At 43.4% G+C, this 14,670-nt stretch overlaps 1 protein-coding gene across 4 annotated transcripts in view; it reads left to right on the top strand.

Annotated features, from left to right (window-relative positions):
- Window positions 1-14,670, top strand: part of SLC25A18 (solute carrier family 25 member 18) — a 284,586-nt gene that overhangs the window by 150,951 nt on the left and 118,965 nt on the right. For all 4 annotated transcript variants that reach the window (XM_085652170.1, XM_085652171.1, XM_085652172.1 and 1 more), the window contains one exon: window positions 13,456-13,578. In XM_085652170.1, the coding sequence (XP_085508296.1) occupies window positions 13,559-13,578 (20 nt within the window). In that variant the 5' untranslated portion in view covers window positions 13,456-13,558. The remainder of the gene's footprint in view (window positions 1-13,455; window positions 13,579-14,670) is intronic.

Raw genomic sequence — 14,670 nt, 5'->3', positions numbered from 1 at the left:
GGTAAGCGTACTCGGCGAAATTGCCGAAAAAAAAATAAAACCGTTTTTGCTCTTGGGGGATGTTTGGGGACTCCCTCAACATGACTATATGGGAGGGAGTTGTCATAACAGCCCAGTAACATGTTTTTGGCCATCATGTTTGATAAACAACACTCAGTGCGAGAGACAAAATGGCGGACGCCGCTTCCTGGTTTCGCCGATTCGAATGTTTACTAAGATCTAAGAGCCAATCAGAATCGCGCTCGCGCACGCCACCGTACGCTTACGGTAAGCGTACGGTAAGCGTACCGTAAGCGGGCTCAGATATATATATTGATTTAAAGGCTATTTTCTCAGAATCTACTGAACAGATTTACACCAAACCTACAAAAGGCACTTCCTTGACCTAGGGACTACCTCTCTGCCAAATTTCTAGTAATTCTGTTCAGCCGTTCGGGCTGTAGCTCGTTCTAAAGGTCCTATGGAAAAATGCATGGGAAAAACGCGTTTTGGGACCCCCCTTTTATCTCAGCCCCCGCTTGACGAATCCCCCCGAGACTTTCAGGGTAGGAGCGGAGCGTAGCGCCCCACCTATTTTGAGAAATTTGCGAGGATTCATCGACCGGCGCCAAAGTTATTCAAAATAGAATGTTGAGGTTTTCCTATGGAAAAGGGGTCCTAACTATAACTACCTACTGGCGACCGCCAGTAGGTAATATCTCTTCATATATGTTTTCACATATATGTGTATATATTGTTTCCGGGGTCCCCTCGCACGGGCGGGAATATTCATGTGTTTATGACTTTGATGAGGATACCCCTGGAAGAGAACTAGGGTTACAGGTAAGTAACTTATCCTTACCGTTCTAATGAACAACTAAAGTGCTAATGTTCTGTGTTTGTGACAAATGTGTCCACTGCAACAACAACAAGGTGATTGATGGAATGCTTGAATTAATCTTCCTGACCTGGAATACAAGCAGCCTGGACTTGTTTTGCCCTGATAAGGGCTCATCAGCCAGATATAGCTTGATTCCAGTGCCACAGTGAGCACGGGATCTACGCCTGTCATAGTGACTTTTGTGGTTCACCCTGACAAGGATTGTCCCCCCTCAACCAATAACCCAATTCCTTACAATGATGTAATATGTGAGATCATAACATGTGAAAGAGGCTGTGCAAGTTATAGTTAGCAAAACCAAAGGAAATGATGGACGGAGTGTTGAACATAGCAAGCACTCGCCCCCAGTCAACTGATCTGGGTTTAATCCATCACCGTTCTTTAGCCCACTCTGCCACCCCAGTTATAGTTAGCCCATTAAACTATATCTAAATGATAACTGGTGTATTTCAGTTTTTTATTTTATTTATTACTTTAGCTTGTGTCTCCTTTCAGCACCTACTACTTAATTACTTAATTATGTCACTTTAACCACAATTATTTCAGTGAAGATAGAGATATATATATATATATATATATATATATATATATATATATATATTCACTTAAAAAACCATAGGTTTCACACACGTTATAGTTACGAATTAGCATTTAAAAACCCTTGCAAATTCACTTAAAAAACCATAGGTTTCACACATGTTATAGTTAGCTGGACATTTCACTCGTAAAAAACCAATGAAATTCCCTCGTTATAGTTAGTGCAGGCAACTATAACTCACGCGACCGCAATCCTCTGCTGATGACGTCAGATATTACATCACTGTATTTAGACACTTATTTACCCATGTCTTCTTCCATTAATCTTTAGCTATACATATATTACAAATATTTATTTTTCATAAAGACACATATGTCATCAGTGATGTAATATCTGACGTCATCAGCAGAGGATTGCGGTCGCGTGAGTTATAGTTGCCTGCACTAACTATAACGGGGGAATTTCATTGGTTTTTTACGAGTGAAATGTCCAGCTAACTATAACATGTGTGAAACCTATGGTTTTTTAAGTGAATTTGCAAGGTTTTTTAAATGCTAATTCGTAACTATAACGTGTGTGAAACCTATGGTTTTTTCAGTGAATTTGCAAGGTTTTTTAAATGCTAATTCGTAACTATAACGTGTGTGAAACCTATGGTTTTTTCAGTGAATTTGTAAGTTTTTTTAAATGCTAAGTTATGTATTTATATATATTTTTTTTCAGGGTTTTCACCGTGCGCGCACCTCGCGATTTAAAAAAAAAAAAAATGTTTTTTTTCGCCCTTGGGGGTCCTTCTGTGACCCCCTGACCAAGGCTAGGGGGTCAGGAACTGTCCACTCTGCCCCCTTTTCACGTTCTCCACCTTTTTTTTTCACCCCCTCAGACTGCGAGAGACAAAATGGCGGCCGACTCTTCCTGGTTTCGACCGATTCGAATGTTTACCGACATCTAACAGCCAATCAGAATTGCGCTCGCGCACGGCAGGGTGCGCGCACGGTGCGCGCGTATAGATATTGATATGCTTTTAAATGCTATTTTCTCAGGAAATACTGAACAGATATACACCAGACCTGCAAAAGGCACCTTGACCTTATGGCTACATCTCTGCCAAATTTCACGTAATTCTGTTCAGCCGTTCGGGCTGTAGCTGCGACTAAAGGTCCTATGGAAAAATGCATGGGGAAAACGCGTTTTGGGACCCCCCCCTTTTTCTCGGCCCCCGCTTGACGAATCACCCGAGACTTTCAGGGTAGGAGCTGAACGGAGCGCCCCATTAGTTTTGAAAATTTCGCAAGGATTCGTCAACCGGCGCCAAAGTTATTCAAAATAGAATTTTGAGATTTCCTATGGAAACTAGGTTGTAACTATAACTATCTACTGGCGACCGCCAGTAGATTATTTATATATATATATATATATATATATATATATATATGTGTGTGTGTAAATGTATAGGTATTTATATAGCGCCGATCACCACTACGGGTATCTCAGCGCTGTACTCATACCGCTGAAGGAACCCTTCCTGGATTTCCATGTGAGGTGTCCACTCCTGGGCACCCCCATGGTTAGGCCAGGCATCCCAGCGCTGTTGGGGCCGTTGTGGAGATTAAGCAAGCTATTGCCCAGAGTTGCAGCGTGGGACCCATGATTAGAATAGGCACTGAGGCGAGAATATCCGGTCCGCGGAATTTATAGCCCGAGACCCTGCCGCGACGGGAATCAAACCCTGGTCCCGGACCAGTGCTCTGCATCGAGATCTGCCGCTCTAACCATTGAGCCATATATATAGATATAGATATAGAGATAGAGATAGAGATAGATAGATAGATATATGTATATGGCTCAATGGTTAGAGCGGCAGACCTCGATGCAGAGCACTGGTCCGGGACCAGGGTTTGATTCCCGTCGCGGCAGGGTCTCGGGCTATAAATTCCGCGGACCGGATATATATATCAGATGGTTAGTGTGGGAGGCTGGCTTAGTATATGGTCCCACTTATTTAAATGATGCACCCTGCACTAATCCAGACAAACCTAATGGTGATTTTAGTGGTCTTAGACAACCTTAAAAAGCTCTCCAAGTGGTAGCTGTGTAGAGCAGTCTTCAGGCTTAGGGCCATATGTATCAAGGTGAAATGCTATTTATGAAAACACAACTCTCTCGCAATTTAAGGAATCACAAAATTTGCGATTCCTTATTTTGCGAATGCATTTAAGGAATCGCAAATTGCGATTCCTTAAATGCAATGTATGAAGCACCCAAGTTGTGCGAAAATGGCATAAGGAATCGCAAATTACCACCAACTACAGGTTGGTGGTAATTTGCGATTTCTTTCAAAAATGCACATTTTGCATTTTTCAAAGTGGCATTTGGAGCGCACACATGCCCTTAGGGCATGTATGTGGGCCACATGTGCAGCCATGCTCATTTCAGGGGTGCAACAGGGTGTCCTTTTGACACCCTGGCACACTTGAAATTGCATTCTCAATTTGCGATTCTCGAATTGGGAATCACAAATTGAGAATGTCTTCCCATTCATTCCTATAGTCCTCTAAGCCCACAGGAATGAATAGGGAGGTATTCCTTAATTGCGAATCGCAATTTGCGATTCGCAATTAAGGAATATGTAGGATTCGCAAAATATATTGGAAATCCTACATACATCGCATTTTGCGATTCTCAAATAGCGATTCTCAAAAATTCGCTATTTGAGAATCGCAAAACCTGACATTGATACATATGGCCCTTAGTCCTGAAGGAGTGTAAAGCAGATTGGCAGCAGCAACAGATGAGTAAAACGAAGGAGGTGCAGTGTCGGGACCAGCTAGGTCCAAGGGACTCACCAAGTACAGGAGAGTCGGAGCAGGCCCCGAGCAAGCAGGGGAGGCCACTGGAGCCAAAGACGACCCACAAGAGGACCCACAGTCCGTAGGCACAGGAGTCACAAGAGGACCTCGAGCAGCTCACCAATGATGCAAGCCTACAGTGCATAGGGATGTGGTGAGTAAAAAGATTTTGGCAGCAAGAGATGCTAGAGGTTGGATCTTCTTGGAGCCCAAAGATCTCTGAAGAAGAGTGTCAAAAAGCCTTGGCAACAGCATGTTGATGCGGTGCACAGGGATTCTGTTCCAGCGGATCCGACGAGGGATCCTGGCTTCAAACTTGCTGTGAGGACAGTGCAGGCCTGGAGGAAGTTGCAGAATCACCATCTGTGTTGCTGAACCTTTCGGAGTCTGTGGGAGCTCAGGAGCAGCAGACCGGTCAGCTTCATTGCGGTGCCTGCAGATGCAGGGGAGTATCTCCTTCACTCCAAAGGGGATTCCTTCGGATGTCATTGATGCCCACAGGCTTGGAGAAGAACCTGGATGGAGCAGCAGGAGTCTTCCAGATGCAGTCTTGGTTCCCAAAGTGAAGTCCAATGAAGTCCAAAGTGCCCAGACGGTTGAAGATGAAGTGGTTTCGGATCTGAATCTTGCCCCACAACGAATCTGAAGAGCCACCCACAAGTAAGCCCTTAAGTACCCAAAGGAAACTGTTAGGATGATTCAGGGGGCCCTCCCAGAGGAGGGGCTGGACAGAGGGGAGGATACACCCATGTCCTTTGTCCAGTTTCGCACCAGAGCAGGAGCCAACGGCTTCCTGAACTGGTTCCAACTGGAGAATGCAAATAGGGCACCAAATGTGCCATTCAAAGCAGTCTGGTGGCGCTGGCTAGCGCTCACACCCCAGCCCAATACACTAAGTCCTGTCTGGGAGGTGGTCACACCGCCCTGTGACAGGAAACCTATTGTCCTACCTTCACATGCTAGAACCTGGCTCAGCAGCAGGAGGGCAGAATCGTGTGTGTGGTTGGCAGCAGCACTAGCTTGCTGTTAGACCCTGTAAGGCCGGGAATGCAAGGGGCTCCCTGGGAGAGCCCCCCCAGTTCATGGTAACCTACATCCAACACTGAAATCGGTGTTGGGGTAGGATTCCAACATGTTTGATACCAAACATGACTGGTTTTGGTCCAGGCAAAATATATAGTTAGACATCTTGTAATTTACTTGATGTCCACTATATGTATAAAATGGCTGACCACACTTACAAAGCCTGGAGAATCAACTCCTGGGTTTGTAGGAGGTGTCCTGCTCATGCGGGGCACCCTCACACTTCTAACCAAGCACCCTGCCTTCAGGATTGAAAGGCCTACCTTAGGGGTGAGTTATAGGTTTCGTGTAGTGACCTCCGATTTATTAAAACCTATATCCGTTGCGAGTGTTGCTAGCACCAGCTCACACAGGCTGCAATGGCAGGCCTGTAGTCACAGTTTGAGTAGTCTCTCGTGGGTGGCATTATACATGCTGCAGCCCCTGAGAGAACCCTGGTGTACCTATGCGCTGGGTACCTCAGTACTGTATTGAAGGGTACACCAGTAGCCAATTAGCAAGGTACCAAAGTACTTTCCATAGTCCAATTTAGAGAGAGAGCACAGTGACTGGGGTCCTGATTAGCAGGGGTCCTGATTAGCAGGATCCCAGTCAAACTAGTTAGAAAATAGAATAACACCCTCATAAAGTAGGGGGTGACCATGAAAGCAGATCCTACTTTTTTTTACAGTGAGAGTACAACTTCTTGTAGAACATTACATTTAATTAGGAGAATAGTTGATTTGAAGGAATCTCAGTTTCCAAAGTGAGATCTTTAGGAAAGGAAATAGGAGTAGGAATTAAGAAATAGGAATTAAATAGTTCAATAGACAATGTTTAGACATGATTGATAGTCTAGGGCAGTGGTTCCCTATCTGGGGTCCGCTGACCCCTAGAGGTCCCCAAAGCCTCCTCAGGGGGTCCGCGACTACTTTGAAAATCAAATAATATGAACAGATTAATAAAGTGTTTATAAATATAGAAGCTAAATGTACAATTGAACATTTTAAAACGTACTGTAAATGCGAAGAAAGTTGAAGTTGGAGGCTAAAAATTCAATTAGTATCCTCAGATTGATTTGTGGGAGCAGTGCAGATGCATCATACTGAATATATTATGGATGATGAGTGGCCTCAATTGAATTTAGAAACGATCCAACCTCTCTATTAAAATTACATTTTCATTTCTTTCTTATTTATTTGTGTCTGCTAATTAAATAAAATGTGTCATTTGTGTATTTGTTTGATTATTTTCTGTATTTTTCGGTATTATTTTACGGCAAATCATCGACATTGCTTAGGCCGGGGTCCCCGGCTTCCAGTAATGACTCGTGGGGGGGTCCCCGGATTGTAATAATGATTCATTTGGGGTCCCCGGGATCCAGTAATGATTAAGTGGGGGTCCCCAGAAGTCAAAAGTGTGGGAACCACTTGTCTACGGTGTCAGAATCTGCTGGTACGTACAGCGTAGCCAAGAGGCATGCACCTCCTTCCTACAGGATTGTCAGAACATTATCTAATACCTGAGTTACAGTCTCTGTGCTGTATTTGAAGCAAGTCCAGACTGGAGGAAATTGAGAATAATGTAGATAATCAGACATCGGTTATGTTGCACCTGCTTTCTCTTTGAAGAGCTATTCCCTCACCATATATTCTCTCTCTCTGCCTGCCTGTCTGTCTCTGTCTGTCTCTCTCTCTCTCTCTCTCTCTCTCTCTCTCTCTATATATATATATATATATATATATATATATATATATATATATATATATATATATATATATATATATATATATATATATATATATATATATATATATATATATATATATATATATATATATATATTCACTTAAAAAACCATAGGTTTCACACATGTTATAGTTAGCTGGACATTTCACTCAACCAATGAAATTCCCCCGTTATAGTTAGTGCAGGCAACTATAACTCACGCGGCGCAATCCTCTGCTGATGACGTCAGATATTACATCACTGTATTTAGACACTTATTTACCCATGTCTTCTTCCATTAATCTTTAGCTATACATATATTACAAATATTTATTTTTCATAAAGACACATATGTCATCAGTGATGTAATATCTGACGTCATCAGCAGAGGGTTGCGGTCGCGTGATTTATAGTTGCCTGCACTAACTATAACGGGGGAATTTCATTGGTTTTTTACGAGTGAAATGTCCAGCTAACTATAACATGTGTGAAACCTATGGTTTTTTCAGTGAATTTGCAAGGTTTTTTAAATGCTAATTCGTAACTATAACGTGTGTGAAACCTATGGTTTTTTCAGTGAATTTGTACGGTTTTTTAAATGCTAAGTTATGTATTTATTATTATTTTTTTTTTCAGGTTTTTCACCGTGGGCGCACCGTGCGCGCACCTCGCGATGTTTTTTTTTTTAAATTGTTTTTTTCGCCCTTGGGGGTCCTTCTGTGACCCCCTGACCAAGGCTAGGGGGTCAGGAACTGTCCACTCTGCCCCCTTTTCACGTTCTCCACCTTTTTCTTTCACCCCCTCAGACTGCGAGAGACAAAATGGCGGCCGACACTTCCTGGTTTCGACCGATTCGAATGTTTACCGACATCTAACAACCAATCAGAATTGCGCTCGCGCACGGCAGGTTGCGCGCACTGTGCGCGCACGGTGCGCGCGTATAGACATTGATATGCTTTTAAATGCTATTTTCTCAGGAAATACTGAACAGATTTACACCAGACCTGCAAAAGGCACTTCCTTGACCTTATGGCTACCTCTCTGCCAAATTTCACGTAATTCTGTTCAGCCGTTCGGGCTGTAGCTGCGACTAAAGGTCCTATGGAAAAATGCATGGGGAAAACGCGTTTTGGGACCCCCCCTTTTTCTCGGCCCCCACTTGACGAATCACCCCGAGACTTTCAGGGTAGGAGCTGAACGGAGCGCCCCATTAGTTTTGAAAATTTCACGAGGATTCGTCAACCGGCGCCAAAGTTATTCAAAATAGAATTTTGAGATTTCCTATGGAAACTAGGTTGTAACTATAACTATCTACTGGCGACCGCCAGTAGATAATATATATATATATATATATATATATATATATATATATATATATATATATATATATATAAATATAGTGAGAAGATAGCTCCTTGTGTAACATTTCTTGTAATATGTATTTCAATATGGAACCTCTAGTCACAATAATGCAATATTTCATTACATCGGTATGTTAATTAATCTCACCTCTACTTTAAGATCTCAAATCAAGCCATCGTAGCTAATCTAAAACCCTTCCTTCAAAAACGAACCCACTGAAAGTCCTCTGTCTTTCTGAAAATGAACCTTACCAGAATGATATTTATGCTCCTCTTCTCAAGTGAGTCCCCGCGCCCAGTCCAACCATGGCTTCACACTCTACACCGTCTGGTATGTTCCCATCTTTGTCTGTACATGCCAGATCCCTCATGTACAGCTAGAACAAAGTCTTAATCTAATAGCTTCATATCTCCAAACGGACACGTTTTTCCTCCTATGAACTCCATCCAGATTTCCTACTTAGACATGAGTTTATCAATGAAGGGCCTTGTTCTAACCCCTCTTGATGGAGGAAATGCACTATTGGGCCTCCCTTAATCGATGTTAGCACCACTTCAGTTCCCATCCTACAAGCAGTCCTGTGTTGGTTATATAAGGCACAAAATCGGCCAATTTCTCTCCCCTCATAATATATCTTCATTGTTTCCATCTGGAAGTGAGAATTGTTTTCAAGATAGCTGCTATACCTCATAAAGTAATCCACACCGCCAGCCATCCTATGTGAATGTTAAACTACAACTCAAGGCGGTCTGGGGAACACCAGAAACAGACGCTGTGTAAATCTAGAAAACCCTGAAGCTACAAGAGTCGAAACAAGCCTACTCTTGCTAACTCCCAGATTATAGACCTCCTGTCCTAATGAAGTCCGAGTGAATGTGGATCTCCTACCCTTCTGAAATGAAATACAAACTCACATATTCAGAATGTACTTAGCTTTTTTTGTTTTGTGTTTTATTTCACCTTATCTATGTAGTGTATCTCTGCACCTCTGTTTTAATTATCCCTGAAGCACACTGCTGCCCTTGTGGTTAGATCCACAATGTAGAAATACTTAAATTAATTGTACTTTTTTAATTCATTTTATCTAGTGCCTATTAGATGCGGCACTGAGTATATATATCACTCAAGGCACCACAGTTAAGATAGAGTGCTTCTGAATAGAGGCAGCTGACATCAGATAAAGAAGTAGGTAGAAGTCAATGCCAACTTTCAGGAGGACATAGAGTCCCTGGGTACAGTGCGTTGTGCCACTGAACCGGTCAGGTGAGCTTGCTGATGTCAGTTGCATAAGTTATGTCCGAAAGGTGCTAGAGGGTCAGCATGGCGGACAGAATGACGAGCAGTTCATTGAAAATTATCAGCAAACAAGCAGCCCTTGGGCAAGAAAACAAGTTGCAACAGGTAGAGCTGGTGGTGCAGGGTCAGATGAGGTCAGAAATGGAGAGCAGCTTTCATCTAACTTATTGGCTGGCTTCGGTGGTCACGATGAACAAACAGACATGTGTCGCCTGAGAGTTCAGTTCACATTTTGTTTGATCACCAGTTAAACAAGCATTTGCAATGCAATCGGTCTCGCCTTTGGGACCTTATATGTATTTAGCTATGCAGCACATTAGCCTGGGTGCTGAAACATCTACTGTTCTTGAACATGTAGGGAAAGTAACCATTAAACTGTGTGACACGCCAGGTATGGGAACACATGGAGAGAAATATTGCACTGCTGACTCCTAGACAAGTAAAATATAACAATATAGGGCTTAGGCGTGTGTTAGTAACACATTAACATAACAACATTAGCATTTCCATACCGTTCTGAAAACCATCAGAGCTGCGAAGGGCCCAACAGTTTTCCAATATAACAGCACGCTTCAAAATTTACTGTAATCTACTGCTTTATTTAACCCTTGACAGTAGTAAAATAATGACTAACCCCAAAGTACATGTATTTTAAAAGCAACAGCAATTAGCTTGTAGCCTACGTGAGTTATGCGAGTGGTTCCAAAAATATCAGCTGACAATAGCAAGTTAAGCGCATTACAATGCAGACTTGTTAAATACAAAACCAACGGAGTTGAATAAGAAGGCAACAAAATGTGTAACGTGTAATAGGCACACACAAGCAAATTTTAAAAACACATGAGGCAGTGATGAGAACCTTAATACAAAGTTTTTACTTCACTTCTTTTTATGCTGTATAGGAAATGGAAGCGATACTAAAATGAAAATGCTTAACACTTGCATTCCCAAAACGATTAAGTTACACATATTCAACTGCAACCCCCCGCCACCAAGTTATTTTTCCATGCATTCTGATGTTCATTTGCAACACTCTACAAAGTGCATAAACACAGTTTTGCCTCACCTTCCACTCATCACCCAAGGGATCAGCAGGAACTTCGGTGGCCATGCGCTTCTCATAGAAAGTTCGGAGTTTGCGGTCATCGTCAACTTCGAAGAGCTTCTGGTAGCCAGTGGCCAGGAAGGAGATGTTGAGCTAATGTACACAAAAGACATATTATTAATAAAGACTCACTGAATTTGCTCACTTACTCGCAGTCTACGCCAATCCATCCCATTCAGCTTCAGCACAATCCAACGCGAAACCTTGCAGTCACAACTGTCACAGAAAAATAGATGTCTCACTAGGCAGAAAGCTTGCGTTTTGACAAGGATCGCAATAAATGAAGGCGGCGTACTGGTCTGAAGCTTAAAAACCCTTTGGCATTCAACTGCCACTTGCCCACATTGCAGCCAAGATGACAGACACAAGCCGTCCATTGTTCACAATATTTAAGTTGTGGCAAACAAAAGCGCCCTGGTGTGTGTTTGTCCACATGTCTAGCTGAGACCACCAGCGTGCGTATATAACACCCCAAAGAACTTTTGCAGAAGAGAGAAACGCTTGCCTGGCGACTTGCATGTGGATGTTAAAAAGATTAATACTTTGACAGAACACCAAGGAAGGGAACATTGAATTTACAGCTCAAGGGAAAACGAAGATGCTGTCACTATACCATTATATGCTATAATATGGTACTCACCCTAACGTTGCCATTCGTCACCGATCCAACAAAGCAGCTCTGTAAATACTACATTACCAAGTCACACGCTGGACAAGCACCTGTTCTAAAAGCCGGACGTCTACTTAAAACGCTGGATGAAACGCTGCTGTCACCGTGGCAGATCGGGTCTACGACAAGCCTTGCCTACAGATAAGTGTGCACATTGCAGGATACCAATGAACCTTGCTGCATTAAGCGCACGATCTGCAGCCCCCTAGCTCTACTGTCCCATGCTGAGGCCTCCTGTTGAACTGTCTGCTCCTGCCATGGGATCGGTCTGCAGCCTGTGCCTTGGACTGCGCTGTAAGTGCCCAGAGGCCCTCGGATACCACCCTCAAGACCAACACAACCCTCTGAGCACCACATTTCCTGATTCCGTGTGCGTCTTACCTGCCAGGGTCTGCTGCTCACCTTCCTCCTCGCAGCTCGTCTGAGATCTGCCGCCGGAAAGAGAAACAACTTCCGCCCCGAAAATTTGCATAGCTCCGAGGACCTCTCACGAGAAAAGGAAGAAAAGAGACAAGCAATCCAGTGTGTTTACAGTAAGCACAGAAAGTGGACTTAGCATGCGCTAAAACTAGAGAACTACTAATGCGGCACTCTGAATGGTTCCATGGGAAGACACGCGCAGACGCGAGCTGCAAAAAGATAGCTAAAATAAAACAAGGGTTGTGTGTGCGACACTATCCTTCACAACTTACCTGTCAACTTTTAACAAGCGCGGGCACGCTAATTAACCAGCCCGGGAGTGGTGCGCCAGCGCGCACTGCAAAGAATTTAAGGAATACAGCAGGCACATTGCGGGGCCGCTGCTCGCGCCCGAGCTCCCTAGGCCAGGGGAGAGAGAAGGCAGGACATGCAGAAAAACGCACGCAAAGACCAATAGCGTGTGAGCAAAAAAAAAGAATACGCACAAGCATGTGGTCCGAGTTGGAAGTCCTTACTAGAAGCCTCACAGACAGCGCATGTGCGCTGGCTTAGGCGAGACCTAAAAACGCACCTGGTGCTAGAGCAGTGTAATACATAGAGGTTCGGTCTCTTGTTTAAACTGTTGGCGGCCCCTTCTTTAGGCTTACAGTGTGGTGGGAGTTTTCTTTTAGGAATCTTAAAGTTTCAGTGCCAGTCTACAGATCTTGCTCAAAACAGTAAGTGGTTGGTGCTGTGAACAGTGTCAACTCAAGTATCTCCTGATAGACCCCAGTCACAGAAGATGTGACAATCCTTTAACACAGTAGATGGAGGTATTAGATGTAAAAACATCTCTGTTTGACTAGTTTGAATTTGTTTAAAAGTAGTTCTCTTGCTTTATGGTCAGTAAAGTATGGCATTAGGGTCTGTGTCTGTCTGTTTGTATACCGAAGGCGCCATCATCAGCAGCCTCAGAGAGAGTAGGGATGGGGCATATGTTGTCGTCCAGACTGGTACTTTGACAGACAATGACACTGAGTTTAAAAGCAGCTTGAATCTCACCAGAGCGGGGCTTCAGTGCTGGGTGCCGCCTTTTGTTATGCAGTGTCCCTCGTGATCAGTCAGCCGCAGGTTTGATGGGCCGCTCACTCTTTATTTAGCCTCTGCCTGTAATTATGGCTCTATGCATTAACAGAAGGGTCCCCCTTCGCATCTGATATCTGTATTACAGGCATGTTTAATCATTTACACACACTAGACAGATACTGTTCATTTGATCACTCACATACATAGGATGTTTAGTAGCTCGCTGTACTTTTACTTTGAAGGAAGTTTCCTTTGCCTGTAGATTATGGTACATTGTGCTTCTTTGCGCTTTGTTTTGTTTTTTGTGAAGATAGTGGTGCTAAGTTAAGGCTGCAATCCACTGCCCCCTTTCATTTGTTTATAAATGTAACCATATCATTACTTAAATTTGCACCTTGTATGGATATGTAAAGTCACAACCACAGAAAGTTCTTTTGTTTACAAGGAAATTGCTTATTGATCTGTTCTTCTGTCCCTTAGTTAACTGTTGTAGTTGGAGAAGATACCACTGCTTGCAGGACACATTTGTGCTTCGATCAAAGAGGACACGGTGAACATCTCTTCATAGAAGCTTGCTGCAATCATGGGGGACAAGAAGATCAGGTTAGTAACTGTGGCTATATGGCGACCTGTACAAAACCTCTGGCTGACGCACTCTTGCTTTTTTGGGGGGGCTTAGGACCGGTAAGATCAAGACTGCTCTTCAGCTGTGGTATTTTGTGTGACTATCCTCCAGCAGCTGGCACTCCTACTGCTCCACTGGCTCCTTGTACCCAGTCTTCACGCACAGCTAGGGATTGCATTAGAAGTTCTGTGGCATCGAAATAAGTGCTGCCGGTTCACACCTGCACAAATTAAATGTGTAGACAGGCTTTCACGAAATGTGTTCTGTGCCAACATCGGACTTAAAAAGGAGGCTTAGCGCCCTCCCGCCCCGACCCCTGGATGCTGAAGCCTTGGGGCCCCTGCATTGCGGGGCCATGCCTTACTCCCCTGCCCCATGCAATCTTGTCAATAGCCTCTCTCAGCTACTCTCCTTAAAATGTCTACCAGTATTGGCTATTCTGGCTTGCATTCACCGTGGTTCACAAAACACTGAAGCATGCGCTACAAGTCTGTACTAAAAGTTTAATTCTGTCTTCCGCTTGCTCTCTTTTTTTGGTGCATATTTATTCTGTCTCTTTAGTCCAACGTTGTGGTTACTGTGCATTGACAGGTGTATTGTGAACAAAGTGCATTTAGCTCTTTTCATCGTGCAGAAAGAGATTTGCCAAATGGACATGATTGTCCTCCCACCTGATGTACCTCTGGCACAAGACATCATTAGTGTCTGCAGTAATTTTTTTCCCCTCTGCTAGACTATTACAACACACTATACAAAGGTCTGTGAAAAAAAACAGACATTTCAAAACTTCAAAGAATTCAAAATCATGTGATTTGATCATTTCAATTTGATCATACCTCGATTGTGCTGTAAATTTACGCTGACTCCTTATTAAAGTGAGCGCTCCATTCACTATCATGTGTTTGGTTTACAATTCATTATATGGCTTCACTCTTGGCTACCAAGTGAAGGTCTACCAATTGCCAACTATTAATGCTCTTGGGGCTAATTGCTTTGACGCTCCTAGCAATCCACCCAATAGATAGGGCAGTATGTTTATGTGATTTGTAGAGCGCATGACTGCCCAAGGG

The sequence above is a fragment of the Triturus cristatus genome, chromosome 4_1 (genome assembly GCF_964204655.1).
Source record: "Triturus cristatus chromosome 4_1, aTriCri1.1, whole genome shotgun sequence".
In the NCBI taxonomy this organism is placed as follows: domain Eukaryota; kingdom Metazoa; phylum Chordata; class Amphibia; order Caudata; family Salamandridae; genus Triturus; species Triturus cristatus.
Note: the sequence above shows the minus strand (reverse complement) of the source record. Positions and strands in the feature narration are given on the sequence as shown.